Source organism: Myxocyprinus asiaticus, chromosome 44 (genome assembly GCF_019703515.2).
Source record: "Myxocyprinus asiaticus isolate MX2 ecotype Aquarium Trade chromosome 44, UBuf_Myxa_2, whole genome shotgun sequence".
NCBI lineage: Eukaryota > Metazoa > Chordata > Actinopteri > Cypriniformes > Catostomidae > Myxocyprinus > Myxocyprinus asiaticus.
In genome coordinates this window covers 9,635,319-9,658,369 of record NC_059387.1, presented here as the reverse complement: position 1 = coordinate 9,658,369, position 23,051 = coordinate 9,635,319, and the positions used below count along the sequence as shown (strand labels likewise).

Sequence of the window (23,051 nt, the reverse complement as noted above, 5' to 3'; positions counted from 1 at the left end):
AACAATAGACATGTGCTAGTATCAGACCATATTCATTAAGCTTTGGAGTTTAACAATGTGATGATGAATCACTGTGACAGTTTAACAAGTAATGTTACTACTAACAGCATCTGATATGTAACAATCAAATGTATATGTGTGATGCTCCCAGTCAACAGCAAATGAGCAGGTCATAAACCATTATGGTTTGTCAACAAAGCATTAGTAGATATTAAATATTTTGAAGAGAAAGTCAGTACATGATAAGATAATCAGATGGTTTTGTGCCCTTGTGTTGGAGGTCACACCTTGAAAACTTGTGTGGTTCGGTCCTTGAGCACAATTAAACCTTTTATACTGTGTTCATGGCAGTGGCGTAGCCAGAAACAAGGCTCTGGGTGTGCCATGGGAAAACAGGGTGTGCAAGAAATTGAAGTACAATAAAGTTACATATACCTTTAAAATCACTGCATTAATGTCTTTTTAGCTTTAAAATATTTTACGCCCTGTTTAACATTACAATGTCTTTACGTAGGCTTGTTTAATTTTTTTTTTTTTTACTTTTGTAAATTGAGTAGGTAGGCCTGTTAATTAATTCAAATATTAGGCTTATATTTAGTATAATTAGTCATAAAAATTGAAATCTGTCTCAAATCGATTTGATTATTTTGGAACAATTCATAACTATTTCCAAAATATACTAAAGATACAAAATGTAAATGGAGGGGCAGTTTGCACTATATGGGGACATTGATTAAAAATACAAAGGTTTTACATACACTGACTCAATGGAGGAGAAATTATTGTGTGATGCATTGTGGAAAAGAACAACAGCAGTCAAAAGATTGTAAATCTTTACTGAAGAACATTTAGGGAGCAGAGGGACAATTGGTTTATTCATGACTGCAAATATAAACAGAAAAAAATATTGTTGTTACATTACACATTGAGCCAATGTGAAGATAGTATAACAATGTCTGACGATGCAAACCATCAAAAACTGTGCTCTTTTGTGTTGCGCAGACACTACAATAGTGGCGAAGATGCAGCATCTCCAAGAGCAAAAGTTACCAATGCCATTGTAGAAATGCCCTTTTTATGAAAAATTTATAAATTTGAACTTGGTATAGCATAAAACAAATGCGCTTGTCATTCTTTGTCATTTTACGAATATGTAAGGGTTTTCAAGCACGTTATCAAAAAAAATTTAATAGTATTACCAGATTTCAATGCTCCCCCATCACGTTTTTTTTTTTTTTTTTTTTTATAAATTAAGCTGAAATCGTCATGGTTACTTTCGTAACCTCCATTCCCTGATGGAGAGAACGAGACATTGTGTCGATGTAGTGACACTAGAGGTCACTCCTGGGAGCTCCAAACACCTCTGCTTTTTTGAAAAAAGGCCAATGGGAATTGGCGAGTAGAATTTGCATGCCGGACATAAGGGTATAAAAGGAGCTGGTGTGCAACCACTCATTCAGGTTTTGTGCTGAGGAGCCGAGACAAGGTCCCGGACATTTCAGCGGGTAGTTCAGCATTGTGGCAAGAGGGACACAATGTCTCGTTCCCTCCATCAGGGAACGGAGGTTATGAAAGTAAAAGGGCCAAGGGCCAGACGTGGAGATTCCAGAGGTCTGGTCGTGGGTGCCAGATGGTGCCCCGTCCCTGAGAAAGAAGGTCCTTCCTCAGGGGAATTCGCCGGGGGGGCTGTTGCAAGGAGCGTGAGATCCGAGAACCACGTCTGGGTGGGCCAGTAGGGTGCTACTAGGATGATCTGCTCCTCGTCCTCCCTGACCTTGCACAGGGTCTGTGCAAATAGGCTCACTGGGGGAAACGCATACTTGCATAGTCCAGGGGGCCAGCTGTGTGCCAGCACATCTATACCAAGGGGTGCCTTGGTCAGGGCGTACCAAAGCAGGCAGTGGGAGGATTCCAGGAAAGTAAACAGGTCTACCTGTGCTTGACCGAATCGACTCCAAATCAGCTGGACCACCTGGTGGTGGAGTCCATTCTCCCCTGAGCATAATCTGTCGTGACAGCATGTCCACTGCGGTGTTGAGGTCGCCCGGGATGTGAGTGGCTCGTAGCGACTTGAGGCGCTGCTGAATCCAGAGGAGGAGACGGCGGGCGAGTTGTGACATGCAACGGGAGCATAGACCGCCTTGATGGTTGATGTATGCTACCATCGCTGTGTTGTCCATCCGGACCAACACGTGCTTGCTCTGGATCAACGGCCGGAACCTCCGCAGGGCGAGCAGTACTGCCAATATCTCTAGGCAGTTGATGTGCCAACGCAGATGCGGGCCAGTTCAGGAGCCGGCGGCTGTGTACCCGTTGCATACGGTGACCCAGCCCGTCTCGGAGGCGTCTGTTGTAACCACGACGCACCTGGAGACCTGCTCTAGGGGAACCCGTGCCCGTAGAAATGCAAGGTCTTTCCAAGGGCTGAAGAGGCAGCAACAGATCGGCGTGATGGCCACATGATGTGTCCTGCGGCGCCATGCCCATCTCGGGACTCGAGTCTGAAGCCAGTGCTGAAGTGGTCTTATATGCATCAACCCAAGCGGTGTGGCCGCCACTGAGGATGCCATATGCCCCAGGAGCCTCTGAAAAAATTTCAGTGGAACCGCTGTCCTCAGTCTGAACGCCTTCAGACAGTTCAGCACTGACTGTGTGCGCTCGTTCGTGAGGCGCGCCGTCATCGAGACTGAGTCCAACTCCAAACCGAGAAAAGAGATGCTCTGAACCGGGGAGAGCTTGCTCTTTTCCCAGTTGACCCGAAGTCCCAGTCGGCTGAGGTGCCGGAGGACAATGTCCCTGTGTACACACAGCAATTCTCGAGAGTGAGCTAGGATTAGCCAGTCGTTGAGAAAGTTGAGGATGCGGAAGCCCACTTCCCTTAGCGGGGCAAGGGCAGCCTCTGCGACCTTTGTGAAGACGCGAGGGGACAAGGACAGACCGAAGGGGAGGACCTTGTTCTGGTACGCCTGGCCTTCGAAGGCAAACCGTCTGTGTCGATGTAAGACTGAGATGTGGAAGTACGCGTCCTTCAGGTCTACTGCCGCGAACCAATCTTGATGCTGGAAGCTCGCTAGAATGCATTTTTGCATCAGCCTCTTGGGCATGCGGCCTCTTGGGTATGCGGCAAAAAATTAAACAAAGGATTCTCCTCCCGGTCCTCCACCGGGGGAATGGAGTGGTCTGTTCACCAGCTCCAGAGAAGCAGGTCTCCTCGCCCCTGGGTCGCCCGTCTCAGGGGATCTTCGAAGCCTTCCTCGGGTTCTTAGCGGCCAACCGTGAGATGGGTGGCATCTGCTTTCTGCGTTGGGCTCCACGCCGGGGCCGGGCCACGGGGGCGGGCTGCGGCGGAGCCAGTGTTGTTGCTGCAGGAGGACGCCCTTGGTGACGAGCAGACAGGGTGCGGGGTCTTGAGCCATGCTGGGGCAGGATGTGTTGTATGGCCTCCATCTGCTTCTTCACCGCCGAGAACTGCTGGGCAAAGTCCTTGATGGTGTCGACGAACAGGCCAACCTGGGAGACCCTCGTGCAGCTCTTTTAGCGCCTTGGCTTGGTGTACTTGCAGGAGAGCCATGGTGTGCAGGGTGGAGGCAGCTTGTCCAGCGGCACCGTAGGCCCTAGTCGTCAGGGATGATGTAAACATACAGGCCCTGGACGGGAGCTTCGGGCGCCTGCACCAGGTGGCGGCGCTCTGCAGACACAAGTGCACCGCAAGCGCCTTATCCACCTGGGGGATCACCGAATACCCCCTGGCCGCTCCACCATCGAGGGTAGTGAGAGCGGGGGAGCTGAAAGACTGGGACCAGGCAGTAAAAGGTGCCTCCCACGATCTTGCCAGCTCCTCATGCACTTCCGGAAAGAAAGGAACCGGGGTGGGGCGTGGCAATGGGTGGCGCCCTGAGCCCAGGAACCAGTCGTCGATCCGCGAGGGTTCAGGGGAGAGTGGAAGGTTCCATTCTAGCCCGATGCTTGTGGCTGCCTGGGAAAGTATGTCCGTCATTTCCGCATCGGCCTGAGACTGGATGACCATTCCCGAAGGAGGAAGCCCAGCCGAAGCCTCTGTGTCCGACTGGATGAGCCCGCTCTCCGATGCTGCCCTCTATAACTCATCTATAACTATTTGCTTTCTTACAAATGCAAGCCATGACCGCAACGTTGTCATGGTCCTGTTCTTGCAATGAGGACAAGACCCATTCACGAACGATGTCTCCGTGTGGGCAGCACCCAGACACGTAAGACAGCGATCGTGGCCATCAGAAGTGGAGAGATAATGACCACAAACAGGAATAACACACAAATGGAAAGGCATCTTTAAAAAGACGTTCCGTGTGTGCCGCTCTTTTAGAATGAAAATATACTCTTTTTAGAATATACACTTTTGTTATTCTGCCGAAGCGCCCAGGAGCGTTCTCTGCAGAGGGGGAGAAGCCGCTGAAATGCGCCATAAAATCCAGCAGATGAGGTGAATGAACTCGCGGATGAATTCAGCTTCAATGAATAGAAACGCTCGGCTCCGAAGAGAAAATCTGAATGAGTGGTTGCATACCAGCTCCTTTTATACCCGTATGTCCGGGTGAGTGGCATGCAAATTCCACTCACCAATTCTCATTGGCCTTTTTTCAAAAAAGCAGAGGTGTTTGGGGCTCCCAAGTGTGACACCTAGTGTCACTACATCGACACAACATCGACTGAGTGACAGATAAGGAACTCCCATTGTGCAATTTGTTTCATCATCTTTGAATAACAGATTTTTTTCTTTTCCAGGAAAAGACTTCCTCAGTCACTCTGGTAAACTAAATTCAGTTGGTAGGTGGGACTTTTCTATATACTTTGGCACAAGATATTGCTATTTCTCTTCACATTGTTAGACAGGTATTTCCCTGATTGCAGGGAGTGACAGTGGGTGAAAACTTATTGGGATAACCCTTCAAAATTTGAAAATGTATTTCTTATTATGGATATGGATAGCTGACAAACTAATACTTTTACTGCACTCAATCTAAAACATGTAAACAGCATTTTTCTATTTTTTAGAACAATTAAACATGCAGCTTTTATAACCTCATATTTATTACATTAAATATATTTGCTTAAAAAATTCACTTGTCTTACAATGGCCATTTTAAATGCATGTTTTTGTGAAAAAAAAAACAAAAACAAACAAAAAAAAAAACATTTATACAGTACAGTTAAATGGTGAAAAACTTGGTGACCAGTTACAGGACATAGGACCCTTATACATTCATATAAATTCTTGATTATAACAATTTTGATAAAAAGATATTTATTCGTGGACACATTTTTGCATCAACCACCAACCACTTTTGTAGTTATGCTCTCCCAGTCTCAGAAGTTCCTTTTTGGCCTACTTTTAAATATTCAGCTCATACACTCCTTTCCTTTAATCATTTGCCCCATTCTGAGTCATGCTTAGGCTGCAGTTTATCATGTTATGCTCTCATAAAGCCTAGATGTCTTTCACATTTCACTCACTAACTTTTGATGACAGACACAGGTGCCCTCTCTCTCTCTGACTCACACTGACTCACTCTCATGACTTCTGTGGCTGTGCTCTTACATGTGCTCTGTGTTCACTGACAGTGCTAGAGCTGAATGTCACCGAGACTCAACTGTGTGTCAGTGTGGGGGCCAATACAGTCAGGCTTCCCCCAACTGTGGTAAGCAGTCAAACACCACCAGCCTGTATTCACAAACCCCAGTCTAGTCTCTTTTAACCTATGGACCAATTTATTACCATTATGAAGTGGAACACATGTCCTGTGCCTCAGTCACCGGTTATCTACATTATTTCAGTCTGAGTGTGCTCAGGAAAGACAGCGACTGTCCAATACCTCTATGCAATAAAAGTTTCAACTGTTGATTCAGATCACTGACGTATCTGTTAGTTCAGGGCTGTACAGTATTGCTCAAATTAGATATTTTTATTTATAATATTCAAAGACAAATTTTAACCTGTGCGTGAAAAAAAAAATTCTAGTGTGCTAATAAAGTTTAATTTGTGCGAATGATTTTTTTTAGCCAACTAGCATCGGTGCTAACCCCTAAAAAATTAAGCATACAGCCCAGTGTTATTGCCTTATCTGTGTCAGTGTTTAAAGAGCAACTAAACTATCATAATTTATCATTTTATTAATTATTTATAATTAATTAAAGGTGCTCTCATATGCAGTTTATTTGTAACAACCACTTTAAGGCCAAAAACATACTTTTAGCAAGTATGCGAACACTGACCACTGACACTGACTAACATACCTCAGAAGCAGACAATTCACACTACTGTCCGATATAGTGACCCTTGCGGCAACATTGAGATTGCAACACAAACTTGCCTTGTGTTACTTTATGAATTGTTGTAAAGCTCAGACAGAGTATTTGATGGATAAGAATGCGTAAGCTTCTTTGGAGGGTGTAGAAAGAGCCATGCCACTTTGAATTTAAGCGATTTCTGGTCATCGGATGCCTACATTAGGGTATAATGCAGCAAATTGGGAGGTTCGGGAGGAGCGTGTTAATTTTAATCTGACAAATCACAGCCTGCGAGCAGGAGTATACAGTGCATCCGGAAAGTATTCACAGCGCTTCACTTTTTCCACATTTTGTTACATTACAGCCTTATTCCAAAATGGATTAAATTCATTATTTTCCTCAAAATTCTACAAACAATACCCCATAATGACAACGTGAAAGAAGTTTGTTTGAAATCTTTGCAAATTTATTAAATGTAAAAAACAGGAAAAAAATCACATGTACATAAGTATTCACAGCCTTTGCTCAATACTTTGTTGAAGCATCTTTGGCACCAATTACAGCCTCAAGTCTTTTTGAGTATGATGCTACAAGCTTGGCACACCTATTTTTGGGCAGTTTCTCCCATTCTTCTTTGCAGGACCTCTCAAGCTCCATCAGGTTGGATGGGAAGCGTCGGTGCACAGCCATTTTCAGATCTCTCCAGAGATATTCAATCGGGTTCAAGTCTGGGCTCTGGCTGGGCCACTCAAGGACATTCACAGAGTTGTCCCGTAGCCACTCCTTTGTTATCTTGGTTGTGTGCTTAGGGTCGTTGTCCTGTTGGAAGATGAACCTTCGCCCCAGTCTGAGGTCCAGAGTGCTCTGGAGCAGGTTTTCATCAAGGATGTCTCTGTACATTGCTGCATTCATCTTTCCCTCAATCCTGACTAGTCTCCCAGTTCCTGCCCCTGAAAAACATCCCCACAGCATGATGCTGCCACCACCATGCTTCACTGTAGGGATGGTATTGGCCAGGTGATGAGCGGTGCCTGGTTTCCTCCAGGCATGGCGCTTGCCATTCAGGCCAAAGAGTTCAATCTTTGTTTCTCATGGCCTGAGAGTCCTTCAGGTGCCTTTTGGCAAACTCCAGGCGGGCTGTCATGTGCCTTTTACTGAGGAGTGGCTTCCGTTTGGCCAATCTACCATACAGGGCTGATTGGTGGTGTGCTGCAGAGATGGTTGTTCTTCTGGAAGGTTCTCCTCTCTCCACAGAGAAATGCTGGATCTCTGTCAGAGTGACCATCGGGTTCTTGGTCACCTCCCTGACTAAGGCCCTTCTCCCCCGATCGCTCAGTTTGGCCGGGTGGCCAGCTCTAGGAAGAGTCCTGGTGGTTCCAAACTTCTTCCATTTACGGATGATGGAGGCCATTGTGCTCATTGGGACCTTCAATGCTGCAGAAATTTTTCTGTACCCTTCCCCAGATCTGTGCCTCGATACAATCCTGTCTCGGAGGTCTACAGACAATTCCTTGGACTTCATGGCTTGGTTTGTGCTCTGACATGCACTGTTAACTGTGGGACCTTATATAGACAGGTGTATGCCTTTCCAAATCATGTCCAATCAACTGAATTTACCACAGGTGGACTCCAATCAAGTTGTAGAAACATCTCAAGGATGATCAGTGGAAACAGGATGCACCTGAGCTCAATTTTGAGTGTCATGGCAAAGGCTGTGAATACTTATGTACATGTGATTTTTTTCGTTTTTTATTTTTAATAAATTTGCAAAGATTTCAAACAAACTTCTTTCACGTTGTCATTATGGGGTATTTTTTGTAGAATTTTGAGGAAAATAATGAATTTAATCCATTTTGGAATAAGGCTGTAACATAACAAAATGTGGAAAAAGTGAAGCGCTGTGAATACTTTCCGGATGCACTGTATAAGCCGCTGCTTACCTGCTTCCTGTGACAACTCTCCTGACATGAGAGTCTTTCTGGCATTCGGCCCCGCCCATTGCCCACGAACAAACCCAGGCAGTCGGATCATCGGATGTAACTTCACTGCAAAGCATTCAGCTCCACTAGAACAGCTCTTCCATCCAAACAATCATGTTATTCAACAGAAGCTGCCACAGCAGCTCTTTTGTTTTTAGCTGTATTGACGGCTACCACGTTAAGTGTTATATTTTTACCCTGTCTTTCTTTCTATGCTCCATTCGCTGAAGCAGTTTATAGTGTGAATCTGCTTCCGCAAACTGGTTGCTCTACAACTGATCATGTTCTCTTATCTAAACTTTCCACCTAGAAAGCAGTGTGAGCTGCCTCTGCGAACGGGCGCCGTTCTGGCTTCATACCATTAGGTTTCCATTTTTATTTGAAAGCGAGAGAAACATTTACATTTATATTTACATTTATTCATTTGGCAGACGCTTTTATCCAAAGCGACTTACAAAAGAGGAAGACATAGCAAATCATCTTAAGAAGACAGTGGTATGTAAAGTGCCATATTACAAAGTTTCACTAGCATTAGAATAGTATTCAAAACAGATTAATGTGCAACAAGAATTTATTTTTATTTTTATTTTTTTATGACTTTAATGACTTTGTTTAAAGAAACAAAGATTAACTATTCAATCCAACCACCATTTCAACCCCCAGCATTTTTAATCAGGTTCTGCCGCACAGGTGATGCTTGTCAGCCTCATTACCATGCCGCAGCTTGTTTAGGGCGTGTTCTTATCAGCGACTGTTCATCATTTTCTAACATGAATATCACGATTGTTTCTCCCTCCAAAGTGCCCTTCGGAGCGTGATTTATTCCATTCTGAACACAGGGGCATCATGCAACACAGAACTCCTTCCAATCGACCGATAATCTAATGACAACTTCTTTTCAAACCAACACAGATATTTTAACGCAAGCTCGCTGCCGCGCAGCACTTGCTCTGACCATTCCATAGCACACTGCAGTTATACACAACCTCTGTCCGAACAGACACTAGCTGAATTCACCTCCACAAGACGCGGATCATGCGCCATGTCCCAACTCATTCATAATCATCCTGCAACGCGTCTCGCTTCCTCTCAGCATTATTGACGTATATTGTTCAGCAGGGGCAGTCATACTCCTAAGGAATGAATGACCACAAGTGAATCCTTCATTAATGATTGCAAGTCCATTTCTCCTGCATATCAGTATGCAGCACAGAGCCAAAGCTCTTATTTCTCAGATCATTTTATGCTGGGTTTTTTTCACATTGTTTATTAAGACATACTGTATTTCCCAGCACATTTCTCCTGCATTTCTGTATGCAGTGCAGAGCTGCAACTCAGTGCATTCCTAGATAATTTCATGCTGTTCACACTTATTGCTATGCAATGTATTTCCTATGCAAGGCGTATACAGTCACACTTCTAAGGAGCGAATGGCCTCAAGTGAATCCTTCAGTGATGATTGGAAGTCCATTTCTCCTGCATGCAGTACAGAGCCAAAGCTCTTATTTCTCAGATCATTTCATGCTTTTTCACATTGTTTATTAAGATGTACTCTATTCCCCAGCACATTTCTCCTGCATTTCCATATGAAAATGAATCCTAATACTCAAGCATTAACAGTCTAATTCCTCTTGAAAAATTGAAAATATTGAAAAATTCTTTCTCCACTACCACAGCGTTGACCAAGCCATCCAAATTATAAAAAATGTCGGAAAAGGAGTCTGACTAGCTAAAGTTAACATCACTTCAGCGTTTAAAATAATGCCTATCCATTCATATCACACCTCCTCACCCTCGCCTCATCTGTCGCTGCGCTAAATGACACAATAACTCTTAACCAATACTGCCGCACTGACCTCCAGCTCTGGTTAACATTCCTAAAACAATGGAATGGACTTACCTTCTTTTACGAGGACTTCCTCTCATTCCCTGAAGACATCCAACTTTTCACCGATGCCGCCCTGTCTGTCGGCTTCGGGGGATTCTACCAAGGTCGCTGGTTCACCTCCACCTGGCCCCCAGAGCTCACCTGCCTTCCACAATCAGCAGCTTCCTCAGCCCTGCACGAATTATACCCTATTGTGGTCGCAGCCTTTCTGTGGGGAAACGAATGGACTTCAGAAGCATCATAGTCCATTGTGATAATCAGGCTATAGTTCACTGCATCAACAAGGGCCATTTTCGTGCCCCCGAAATCATGCCATTTCTAAGAAGTCTAATTTGGATTTCAGCCTGTAAACAATTCATTATCTCTGCTAGAGACATACCAGGATCAATGAACCAAATTGCTGACTCACTTTCCCACTTTTCCTTTCAGAAATTCAGAGCATTAGCTCCAGAGGCAGACTCGACTCCAATCCCGGTACCACCCTGTTCGGAGCTGAGATTCCTATAGACCATCCCCTCAAAAGAATCGAGTCATTAAAATGAATCAAAATCACCACCACCATTGATTATTTTTAACAGTATCAGTAATAGCAGACACAGTGAACTATGGTGCAATAAACACGTCAAACCTCCTCCATTCCGGCATCCCGGCAAAATTTTACTCCAGTCATTCATTCCGTATCAGCGCAGCAACCACAGCTGCCCTAAAAGGTTTATCAGAACAACAAATTCAATCTCTCAGTCGTTGGTCCTCAGACACATATCACAGCTACATCAGATCCAATCATTTCCACATCAGGAAAGCTCATCAATTACTAATCAGCTAATCTCATATCAGTACAACCTGTCACCATCACTCACGTCACCACCAGTAGCCATCTCGATACATCCTACATGCACACGTGCATACGTGTACACATACATTTAAGCACGGGTGTGCGTGTATGTGCGTACGTGGGTGCGTGTACGTGTGCATATATATATTTAAATCAGGAGTCCTTCCGTTTGAATCGCAGCATAGCCTTCTCAATCAAATGGCGTGCAAGCTCATCCACGTCTTCGTATCACTGCCTTTTCCCTCCGAGGTGATCGATGGGCCTTCTGTTTCAGACACGGACTGGCCCCTGTTTGAATGCATGCTGGGCTTACCTGTTCGAAAGCCGTGAGCTCTCTCTTTCTATAGAGCAGTCTCCCATTCAAATCTCAGTGTGAGCCCTCTCTTTTGAACACAGCATGACCAACTCATGCTCACTTTCCCTGTTCGATTGCTTGCTAGGCTTACCCGTTCGAATGCCGTGAGCTCTCTCTCTCAATAGAACAGTCTCCAATTCGAATCACAGTGTGAGCCCTCCCCTTCTAACGCAGCGCGGGCCAACTCTCGTTCTCATTCTCCCCGTTCGATTGCTTGCTGGGCTTACCCGTTCGAATGCCGTGCGCTCTCTCTCTCTATAGAGCAGTTTCCTGTTCGAATCGCAGTGTGAGCCCTCCCATTCGAACACAGTGCGAGCCAACTCTCACTCTTACTTTCACCATTTGACTGCTTGCTGGGCTTACCCGTTCGAATGCTGTGAGCTCTCTCTCTCCATAGAACAGTCTCATATTCGAATCGCAGTGTGATCCCTCCCTTTCGAACGCAGTGCGAGCCAACTCTCGTTCTCTTTTTTCCCTTTGACTGCTTGCTGGGCTTACCCGTTCGAAAGCCGTGAGCTCTCTCTCTCCATTGAAGCAGTCTCCTGTTCGAATCGCATTATGAGCCCTCCCTTTCGAATGCAGCATGACCAACTCATGCTCACTTTCCCCATTCTATTGCTTGCTAGGCTTACCTGTTCGAATGCCGTGAGCTCTCTCTCTCTCAATAGAACAGTCTCCCCTTCAAATCACAGTGTGAGCCCTCTCTTTCTAACGCAGCGCGAGCCAACTCTTGTTCTCATTCTTCCCGTTCGATTGCTTGCTGGGCTTACCCGTTCGAATGCCGTGAGCTCTCTCTCTCTATAGAGCAGTCTCCCGTTCAAATCGCAGTGTGAGCCCTCCCATTCGAACACAGCGTGAGCCAACTCTCGTTCTCTTTTTTCCCTTCGACTGCTTGCTGGGCTTACCCATTTGAAAGCCGTGAGCTCTCTCTCTCTCCATTGAAGCAGTCTCCCGTTCGAATCACAGTGTGAGCCCTCCTTTTTGAACGCAGCGTGAACCAACTCTCGTTCTCATTTTCCCCGTTCGATTGCTTGCTAGGCTTACCCGTTCGAACGCAGTGAGCTAAACCTCTCTCTCTCTAGAACAGTCTCCCATTCGAATCGCAGTGTGAGCGCTCCCTTTCGAACGCAGCACGAGCCAACTCGTGCTCACTTTCCCCGTTCGATTGCTTGCTAAGCTTACCCGTTCGAATGACGTATGTAATCAGGACTCCCTCCAGTATATGGGCAGCAAGCCAAAAATGTTTACTGCTTCAACACAAGATTACATTAACATACGAACTACTGAAATGGAATTAATTAACAGAGGTTCGGGAAGAGCATGTTCATTTTAATCTGACAAATCACAGCCCGCGAGCAGGAGTATATAAGCCGCTGCTTACCTGCTTCCTGTGACAACTCTCCTGACATCCCACCTGCAACCCATCTCCACCTATTCTTTAGATTCATTATCTAAATAAGTAAAGTCTGGGGGGGGGGGTAACCTCCTCGTGGTCGCTATAATGTGGTTCTCATTCTCGGTGGGGCGCATGGTGAGTTGTGCGTGGATGCCGCGGAGAATAGCGTGAGCCTCCACATGCACTGTCTCTGCGCCATCAATCCACGCATCTTATCACGTGGCTTGTTGAGCACGTTACACGTTGCTCACTTTGTTACGTTACATGTTGTTGCCTCCGCGTCCGCGTCTCAGACGCGGAGGCAACTAAGATGCGTACTCTGCCACCCAGATTGTGGTGAGTCACTACGCCATCACGAGGACCTAGAGCACATTGGGATTTGGGCATTCTAAACTGGGGAGAAAAGAAAAAAAAATTATAATAATAATAAAAGATTATTCTGTAGGACTCATGCCAACATTTCTTCTTTCAATAATTTCAGCTTTTATTTTTTTTTTATTGTCTCCAAACTGTTACACCATATAGCATTTTTGACTCAGAGCCCAAGAAATAATATGAAAATGACTTTGAAATCAGTATAAGTGAAAATGTGTTCATCATGAAAGGGGTGTATTCAAGTAATTGTTGTGTGAGCATTGTTTTTTATAAGTATTTTCTAATAAATTGAATAGATCTGAAAAAATAGAGCATCATGACATTGACTCATATAGTTTACTTTATATATCAATATTTGTATACTTTTTTTATTTAAATTGATAACAGACACATTAATGATATAATGACTGACATATGTGTCAGGTTTGAGGAAGAAGAGCGAGGACTCAATGCAGAGAAAAAAAAAAAAAAAACTCTGAGGGGCAAAAACACAGTCCAGGGAGCTAGTGGAGACAAAAGAAGACTAGTGGGAGACAAGGGTCGAGAGGAGGGCTGGTCAGGTGGTGACTGAGACCACAGTCAGGCAACCAGAACAGGAACCAACTGACAAAATCAGACTAGACACAAAGACTAACAGTGAGAACACTGAACAGACATCTTGACAGGGAAAACATCCACAACGATCTGGCAAAAGACAACGCACACAGGGAGACAAAATAGAGGGAGAAATGAGGAGGGTAACGAGGGAACCAGGTGAGCAGATGAACTAGTAATCAGCTAAACGAGGGTGCAGGACAGAGCACATGGCAACACCAACAGAAACCATGTGCTCACACACAACCCAAGAGATAAGACATGGGTATCAAATCAAATCAAATCAAATCACTTTATTGTCACACAGCCATATACACAAGTGCAATGGTGTGTGAAATTCTTGGGTGCAGTTCCGATCAACATAGCAGTCGTGACAGTGATGAGACATACGCCAATCTACAATAAACATCAAATTAACACAACACAATTTAAACATCTGTTATACATAATTAAACTCGACTTAAAACATCAAATTAACACAGCACAATTTAAACATCTGTTATACATAATTACACAACTTAAAACATCAAATTAACACAACACAATTTAAACATCTGTTATACACAATTACACTCAACAATATACAATAATAACATACATTGCACAGTATACAATATGCTGTTTTTGTTTTTTTTTTTTTTTTTTGTTTTTTACTATATAGATACTATATAGATACACATTATTCAATAAAAATTAAAATATATATGAAAAAAGTATATATATAGAATGTACAGTATTGTACTGTATTGATTGACATTCAGGCTGTCGGTTGATAGTCAGTTGTTAAGAGAGACATAATATAATGACAGTAATATAATTTATGACAGTCCGGTGTGAGATAAAAGAGTAATAAAGTGCAGGGATGATGTATTTTGATCGTGGGAGATCAAGAGTTCAGAAGTCTGATTGCTTGGGGGAAGAAGCTATCATGGAGTCGGCTGGTGCGTGTCCTGATGCTGCGATACCGCCTACCTGATGGTAGCAGTGAGAACAGCCCATGGCTCGGGTGGCTGGAGTCTCTGATGATCCTCCGAGCTTTTTTCACACACCGCCTTGTATATATTTCCTGGAGGGAGGGAAGCTCACCTCCGATGATGTGTTTGGCAGTTCGCACCACCCTTTGCAGTGCTTTGCGGTTGTGGGCGGTGCTATTGCCGTACCAGGCGGAGATGCAGCCAGTCAGGATGCTCTCCACAGTGCAGGTGTAGAACCGTGTGAGGATGTGGCGGTTCATTCCAAACTTCCTCAGCCGTCTCAGGAAGAAAGAAAAGGCGCTGATGAGCCTTCTTCACAACGACTTCAGTGTGGACGGACCATGTGAGTTCCTCAGTGATGTGGACACCCAGGAACTTGAAGCTGCTGACTCTCTCCACTGGTGCTCCATTGATGGTGATTGGACTGTGTTCTCTGTCTTTTCTCCTGAAGTCCACCACAAGCTCCTTTGTCTTACTGACGTTGAGGGAGAGGTTGTGCTCCTGACACCAGTGTGTCAGAGTGTGCACCTCCTCTCTGTAGGCTGTTTCATCATTGTCAGTGATCAGACCTACCACCGTCGTGTCATCAGCAAACTTAATGATGGCATTGGAGTTATGTGTTGCCACACAGTCATGTGTGTACAGGGAATACAGTAGTGGGCTGAGAACACAGCCCTGCGGGGCTCCAGTGTTGAGGGTCAGTGATGAGGAGATGTTGCTGCCTATTCTAACCACCTGGCGTCTGCTTGACAGGAAGTCCAGGATCCAGCTGCACAGCGAGCTGTTTAAGCCCAGAGCCCGGCCCGGAGTTTCTCATCTAGCTTGGAGGGCACTATGGTGTTGAATGCTGAGCTGTAGTCTACAAACAGCATTCTCACATAAGTGTTCTTTTTTTCCAGGTGGGAGAGAGCAGTGTGTATTGTAGATGCAATGGCATCATCAGTGGAGCGGTTGTTACGGTAAGCAAACTGCAGCGGGTCAAGATTGAGTGGTAATACAGAGCAGATGTAATCTCTGATTAGTCTCTCAAAACATTTGCTGATGATGGGGGTCAGAGCAACAGGACGCCAGTCATTTAAACAAGTTATTTTCGATTGTTTTGGAACAGGCACAATGGTGGATGTTTTAAAGCATGTGGGGACTACAGACAAAGAGAGGGAGAGGTTGAAAATGTCCGTAAAAACACCAGCCAGCTGGTTCGCGCACGCTCTGATGACGCGGCCCGGAATGCCGTCTGGACCCGCGGCTTTGCGGATATTCACCCGTCGGAATGATCGGGTTACATCCGCTACAGAGACGGAGAGTGAACTAACCAACCTCTGTAGCTTCGGCCGTGAGAGCTCTCTCCGCGAGGGCGGTGTTATTTCCCTCGAAACGAGCATAAAAAGTATTTAGCTCATCTGGGAGAGAGGCAGCGGTGTTCATGGCGGAGTTTTTATTCCCTTTAAAGTCCGTGATGATGTTAATTCCCTGCCACATGCTTCTAGAGTTGGTGGTGTTAAACTGTCCTTCAATCTTACTCCTGTACTGGCGTTTTGCTGTTTTGATAGTTTTTCGGAGGGCATAACTGGCTTGTTTATGCTCCTCCGCGTTCCCGGAATTAAAAGCGGAGGTCCGCACATTAAGTGCTGCGCGAACATCGCTGTTGATCCACGGCTTCTGATTCGGATAGATTCGCACAGTTCTGGTCGGAATCACTTCCTCTACACACGTTCTGATGAAACACATTACGCTATCAGCGTAAAGCTCGATGTCGTCATCAGAGGCGGACCGGAACATCTCCCAGTCCGTGCGATCAAAACAGTCTTGTAGCGTAGAGTCTGGCTGACTGGTCCGACCAGCACTGGATCGTTCTGAGGGTGGGTGCTTCCTGTTTCAGTTTCTGCCTGTAAGCGGGCAGAAGCAGAATGGAAGAGTGGTCCGATTTTCCAAATGGTGGGCGGGGGAGGGATTTGTAGCCATCCCGGAACGGAGAGTAGCAATGGTCCAAAACCCGGTCCCCTCGTGTGTTGAAACTAATGTGCTGGTGATATTTTGGTGCGACTGATTTTAAACTGGCTTTATTAAAGTCCCCGGTCACAATGAACGCGGCCTCAGGGTGCGCGGTTTCCTGCTCACTTATGCTCCCATACAGTTCCTTGAGTGCCCGGTCTGTGTCGGCTTGTGGGGGGATGTACACAGCAGTGATAATGACCGCTGTGAATTCCCTCGGTAGCCAGAATGGTCGACACAGAAGCATAAGAAATTCCAGATCAGGAGAACAGAAAGACTTGATAGAATGTATGTTCCTCTGATCGCACCAGGATTTGTTGATCATAAAACATACACCACCTCCTACTCTAGTTTTACCTGAGAGGTCTTTCGCTCTGTCCGCTCGGAGCATGGAGAACCCCGCGGGTTCAATGGCTGAGTCTGGAATCTCCGCAGACATCCAAGTTTCCGTAAGGCAGATAACGCAGCAGTCCCTCGTCTCTCGTTGGAAAGAGATCCGCGCTTTCAGCTCGCAGAGCTTGTTATCCAGAGACTGAACATTTGCCAGTAGAATAGTGGGTAGCGGGGGTCGATTTGCGCGGCGTCTTACTCTGATGAGAACGCCGGCTCTGTTTCCCCTTTTCCTCCTGCGTTTCCGCGGCCGTGCTGCCCAGACAAAGGGCTCCGCTTGCGTGTTTGTAAACAGCGGGTCGGCATTGAGGAATGTGAAGTCCGGTTTACGGTGTGAGATCGCTGAGCCAATGTCCAAAAGTGTTTGTCTGTCGTAGACAATAAGGCAGGCAACATCCAAGACAAGAAACATAAGAATTGTAAACAAAACAAACAAACCATTGCTAAGTTGTGTCGGAGCTCGCAACGCAGCAGCCATACTCGGCGCCATCTTGAGTATCAGGATCCTTACACAAAGAACTACAAACAAAGCAGACTGTTGTGACAGAATCCTGGCAATGTGTAGACATAAACTGACCATAGCTTTGTTGAACTGGAATGTTTTTTTCCAGTCTTTATAAGAAGTATTAATAAATGCTTTGTGTCTTCTGCCAGATAGAGGATTTTGATTTTCCTACTCCAGTGTTGAAAAACTTCCTCCACTCTAATGATGCTGTGCTTTACACAGTCATGCCAAATAACTGGTGCCACATTCTGCCAAGGTGAGTTTTGTGTGTGTGTGTGTGTGTGTGTGATGATCAGTCTCCTGCATAATGACTGACGGGATAAGATGACCTTGTTTAGAACTCCATTTGTAATTGCAGTTTATTTTCTCACATTGTACTAGGTTTTTAACAATAAAAATAAGACAACATCCTGAAAAAAAGTAAATTAAATTTTCAGAATTTATAAAGATTTTGCATTACATTTGAAACAAAATTTTTGTACTTTTCCTGCATCATTTTGCTTTTGTGTGTTTGTGTTTAAGCAGTATGAAGAAAGGGCAGATCATCAGTATCAGTCGCAGGATTCCACATGATTGCCCATTCCAATCTTACACAGACTTGCAAAAGCACTGGAACAGCATGGTACACACACATATACACACACACACACGCACACACAAACACACACAAACACACACACATAGTTTGTTTCACTATATAAGTGAGGACATCTCAAAGACAATGATGTTTTCTATTCCCTAACCCTATCCCTAAACCTAACCCTCACAGAAACTTGTGCACATCAGTAGATTTAAAGCTAAACAAGATTTGGCTAATTTATAAGCCTTTTTTTATTAGTGAGGACCACCTAAAATGCCATCACTAATGGGTTTTCAACAAGTTTCACTATATTAGTGAGGACATTTTCAAACATTTGGCACTCACAAATATAGTGAAACCTGTACACACACACACACACACACACACACACACACACACACACACACACTAACAAAGTGGTATGATAGTATAACATTTCGAGAGACTCATCAGGCTAGCATCAGAATGACTGTCGTTTTACAAACAAGGCAAAGTGTATAAAGTGACAAAAGCTGCATCAGAAAGAGGACATTACCAATTACCAAGAGTCCATTTGTCTCCCCACATCCATTAGAGTGCAGCCCTCACAATAAATCCAAAACTTATAAAACTAAAATAATGTGTAAACTGTTTGATCTAATTTAATAGAGTAAAAATATTTTGAATTTTGAATTTAGAGTTAGAGATTTAATTGTGCTCACTGCGTTACAAGAGAAAATGTCATTTAACACCACCTTTGTGCAGTTATTAGTGCTAAGGCAAGCATCACAAGCTGGGTTTCCATCCAGGGGCGATTCTAGAAATTTTTAAAGGAGGGGGCCACAGTGGGGCCAAAATGTGCAGAGAGGGGCCAAATTAATTACACATGTCAATATTCTATGATTCTATGCTCATGAAATGTGAACTCAAGACCTAACACACAATGAATGTAAAAAAAAAAACAACTTGTTATCAATACTTGCATTATTCTTTTATACATTATTTTACATTCCTCTTATCAACTCAAAAACAACCATAAATTCTTAAAATTCTCAAATTTACATGAATAGGTTGATCACATTTTTTATCCAAATGGTAATTTAAGTGCAAATTTAAACCCAGCAACAATTACTTATGCTCATTCTACAGTATTAAACTTTGGTGCATAAATCATCCCACACCGTACAATATCTAAAGCCATCAGACACCCAAAGCAGATATCTATAATATAGAAATATAAGTAATTCCATCTGACAGATATTTGCTACTCAATATGCGTGGCAGGCTCAAGTAACAGAGCTGCGGTTCTGTACTTTGAATAAAGTGTTTTGGTTTCCACATTGATCTCTCGGCTGTGTCTAGGATGCAAGCAGCCCAGTGTTACCCCAGGCAGTCTATAGTGAACTCACTGTGCTGTGTCCAGCAGCAGGTCTGTAAAACTTGGAGGTCATCTTTTCATGTGCTGGTGCTTTGTAGAAGTGCTGCTTTTGCGAGGGGACAAGTGGAACACAGGGGTCTCGAGAAAAGTTTTTAAAAGTTAAACTTCTTTCAACTTGACACAGCGCTCCTGGCACAAATTTTGTCTCTTAAAACAGTATGCTGTACCTGCAGACGTGATGTTAGGCTGATATTCACACCTCATGCTAGTGACAAGATATGCAAATAAACATCTTTTTTGGACCAATGCTTTTCCAGGACATGGGCACTAAAAGGGCCAATAAGGTTTTAGCTGGGGCCAGTGAGTGTAATATCTCATATAATGAGGACTGAAATGTCTGCTATTTCCATATGCCGCCAGCCTCCGTATGCCTGGGAGTACCTGTGCTCAAAACAGTTCTGGCAGATTGTGTGGTCCCACTTTAACAACCAGCCATGGGTAAAACACTCAAGTCAAGGGCTACGTTTGAAGAATTGTTTTGTTTTGAGGAGCGGAAACACATGCACAAATGGATAAAACACATCATCATTTCACGAATAAATTATTATCATCACCCTAATGCACATTTTGACTAATGCGAAACTCTATAAAATCCACCTCTGCCTAGCACATAAACTTAAAAGTGAATTTTGCGAGTTTATGTGCTTGTCAAGCATTTGCATTCAGGTTTTCTTAAATACCACGTAAAATCTAAATTAATTCATTAAACGATTAAAAGAGAAAACATAAACCCACATCGTGTGGTTCAAAAATATTAAATTAAAAAATTAAATAAATTAAATAAAGTTTTAGGATTTTGCAGATGCGATTCACCGAAAATGGCTAAATTGTTGATCGGCTTGTGATGCGCGAATGACTTGCACGCACAGCACGAGTCTCGTCACACTTTAATAGTGTTTAGTCTCCCATTCAGCTGATGAAAACACTCTGCATGAACATGAGGAAGGATTACATCAAGATGTAGATTGGAATGCAGGTGTGAAAAACTTAATATAAATAAAATAGACTGCTACTCTCTCGCTGTTACTTGCGTGCTAGTATATACCACTCTGCATGATTTAGAAAAATGTATACATGACATAATATATTAAATATTTAAGATTCCACACAGTTTCATGATCAGTAATCAAATTAGCAAATTTGTGACATTAACTGTGTTAACTCATTTTGTACAAAAGCACAGGTTTTCTTTCATTAAAGTACTTTCACAAGAAGCTCTGTGAAAAATCACATGCAGGATCATGATTATATCATAATCATCAGGTTTTGCCAAAAAATTGTTATGTTGATAATATAATTTGTATTGAAAAGTAAACGATTAAAATCAGAAAAATGGACTCAAACTTCTACAGTATTAAAATTCAGTGCGTAAATCATCCTTTTGGGGGGGGGGGGGGGGGGGGGTTGTTGATTTACAAGGACATTTGTTTAGGTTAAAAACTGGTAATTACAAGGGTATTATGCTATAAATGTTTAGGGGTAGGGATAGGGGATAGAATCTATAGTTCGTACAGTATAAAAATCATTATGTCTATGGAGAGTCCTCATAAGGATAGCCGCACCAACGTGTGTGTGTGTGTGTGTGTGTGTGTTTTGAGCACTGACTTCCCACTTCTGTTTGGATTAGAGGTCAACATCTAACCTTTGATCACAAACAAACTCACTCACATGGGCTTGGCTCTTTCAAAGAGAATTTGTCTGTATGTGTAGACATGCACGATTGCCCATTTATATTTTTTGTACACCATCTGTTTAAGTCTACACCATTTCCAACTATTTTTTAAAAGTGCTCATTTGCTTACAAACATACACTTACACAGGCAAACATGACAAAATCTGCCAATTAAAAGGAAACTGCATTACTGCATGTCATTATGTACTGTTCATGTCTCACTCTGTCTCTCTCCTTCTGTTTCTGTCTTGACCTTTTAACACTTTTTTCTTTGTTTCTTTAATTCTCTCTCTCGCATTCTTTTGTGTTTTAGTATGGATATCAGCTGCCTTCAGTAAGGGAAGAGGAAATGATCTACTGCAGTGTGCACTTTAAACCAATAGGTGACATACTGTTTACGTATCCTTTAGTAAAGACAGGTGCTGTTGTTTGTGGTCTGTGTCTTATTAAGAAACTATTGATTTAATTAAGAAAGTATTGATTTAGAATAATGTCTATCACACAGTATCAATAAAATACCATGCCAACTAAAATCTATACTGCTGTTTTACATTCTGTTTACAATTATGCTGCTTACTGCCTTGAGATGTTTATTTTTCATTTACTGCATTATTAGTAGAAACAATATTTTTTGTTTGAATCATTTTTTTTACTGATTGATACAAACTTATTTTGAAAAGCAGAATATGTCTCAGACTGGAATTCATACAGTGAGATAATGACACTTAGTGTACACCTAGTGCTATGCAGGTTGCTGTGAAACGGGTTTGACTTTTGAGAATTTAGCTATTTTATAGAATGGAATACTAGCGTACTGCATACACTAAAGTATGTGGTATACACTAAAACTGCCTACATGTTTTTTTTTTTTTTTTTTTAAACAGTATGAGAAATTAATATTTCAATAGTAGGCTAGTATTCTATAATACTGTTGTTAATAATGACTCATTACGTGGAAATAAATCTTGGAAAAATGTCAAAAGAATATATTTTTTATTGTAATTCTTTCTTTTTTAATAATATAAATAAATGTATTGACTTCTGTCTTTGGGCAGCCTGATCAAACAATGTGTCGAGGAGTTGTTAAAATTCACATTGTAAATGGAATGTCAAGTCAATGCATTGCATAGTGAGATACAGTATTCCTTGTACAGTAGAATGCCCGTATTGCACATTTTGGCAAAAGTAAGTTATCAGGGTACTCTATCCAGGGGTTTTCAAACTGGGGGCCAGGGACCCCCAGGGGGCCGCAGTGGGGTGCTTGGGGGTCCACGAAAAATTTCTGATATATAAAAATTTATAAAAGTAAACCATTTCCATTTACCAAAATGGAAATTATTAACATTTCATTTGTTTATCTAAGGGCTAAAACTGATTTCAGTAGAATTAAGACAATATTTTTCTTCACATTATAAACACAGTATAAATGGGTCTTTACATATAAAAATATATCACTGCCTTTGTTTTTGTTATTCAGCATATATTCAGGGGTCCTTGGCATCAAAGAGTTTGAAAACCCCTGCTCTATACATGCAATACAGAACATTTGCATACTACATGCAGAATGCATAAACTGCGAAAATAGTAAGACAGTGGTGTGATAGTATGCTATAACACAGCCTTTGTCTGGATTAATTTCATGGGACTCTGGGAATTCAACTCCACTCCCAAACATGTCTCCCATTATTAATGTTACATAACCACCATGCTCACACTGGAACTAGATCCATACACATAAATGATACAATCAGGTCTGCTTTAAAATGACCATTTACAGTGACTAAGTAAAGACTGTAAGAATGCAAATATGATAATTCAGTAGTGTTTGTTCTTTT

At 43.1% G+C, this 23,051-nt stretch overlaps 1 protein-coding gene across 1 annotated transcript in view; it reads left to right on the top strand.

Annotated features, from left to right (window-relative positions):
• The window catches only part of LOC127434213 (uncharacterized protein C18orf63), a 56,496-nt gene that overhangs the window by 20,340 nt on the left and 13,105 nt on the right, over positions 1 to 23,051 (top strand). Inside the window, exons 4-9 of the mRNA XM_051686777.1 lie at positions 2,670 to 2,676; positions 4,745 to 4,803; positions 5,599 to 5,675; positions 17,697 to 17,803; positions 18,073 to 18,169; positions 21,530 to 21,615. Of these exons, the coding sequence (XP_051542737.1) occupies positions 2,670 to 2,676; positions 4,745 to 4,803; positions 5,599 to 5,675; positions 17,697 to 17,803; positions 18,073 to 18,169; positions 21,530 to 21,615 (433 nt within the window). The remainder of the gene's footprint in view (positions 1 to 2,669; positions 2,677 to 4,744; positions 4,804 to 5,598; positions 5,676 to 17,696; positions 17,804 to 18,072; positions 18,170 to 21,529; positions 21,616 to 23,051) is intronic.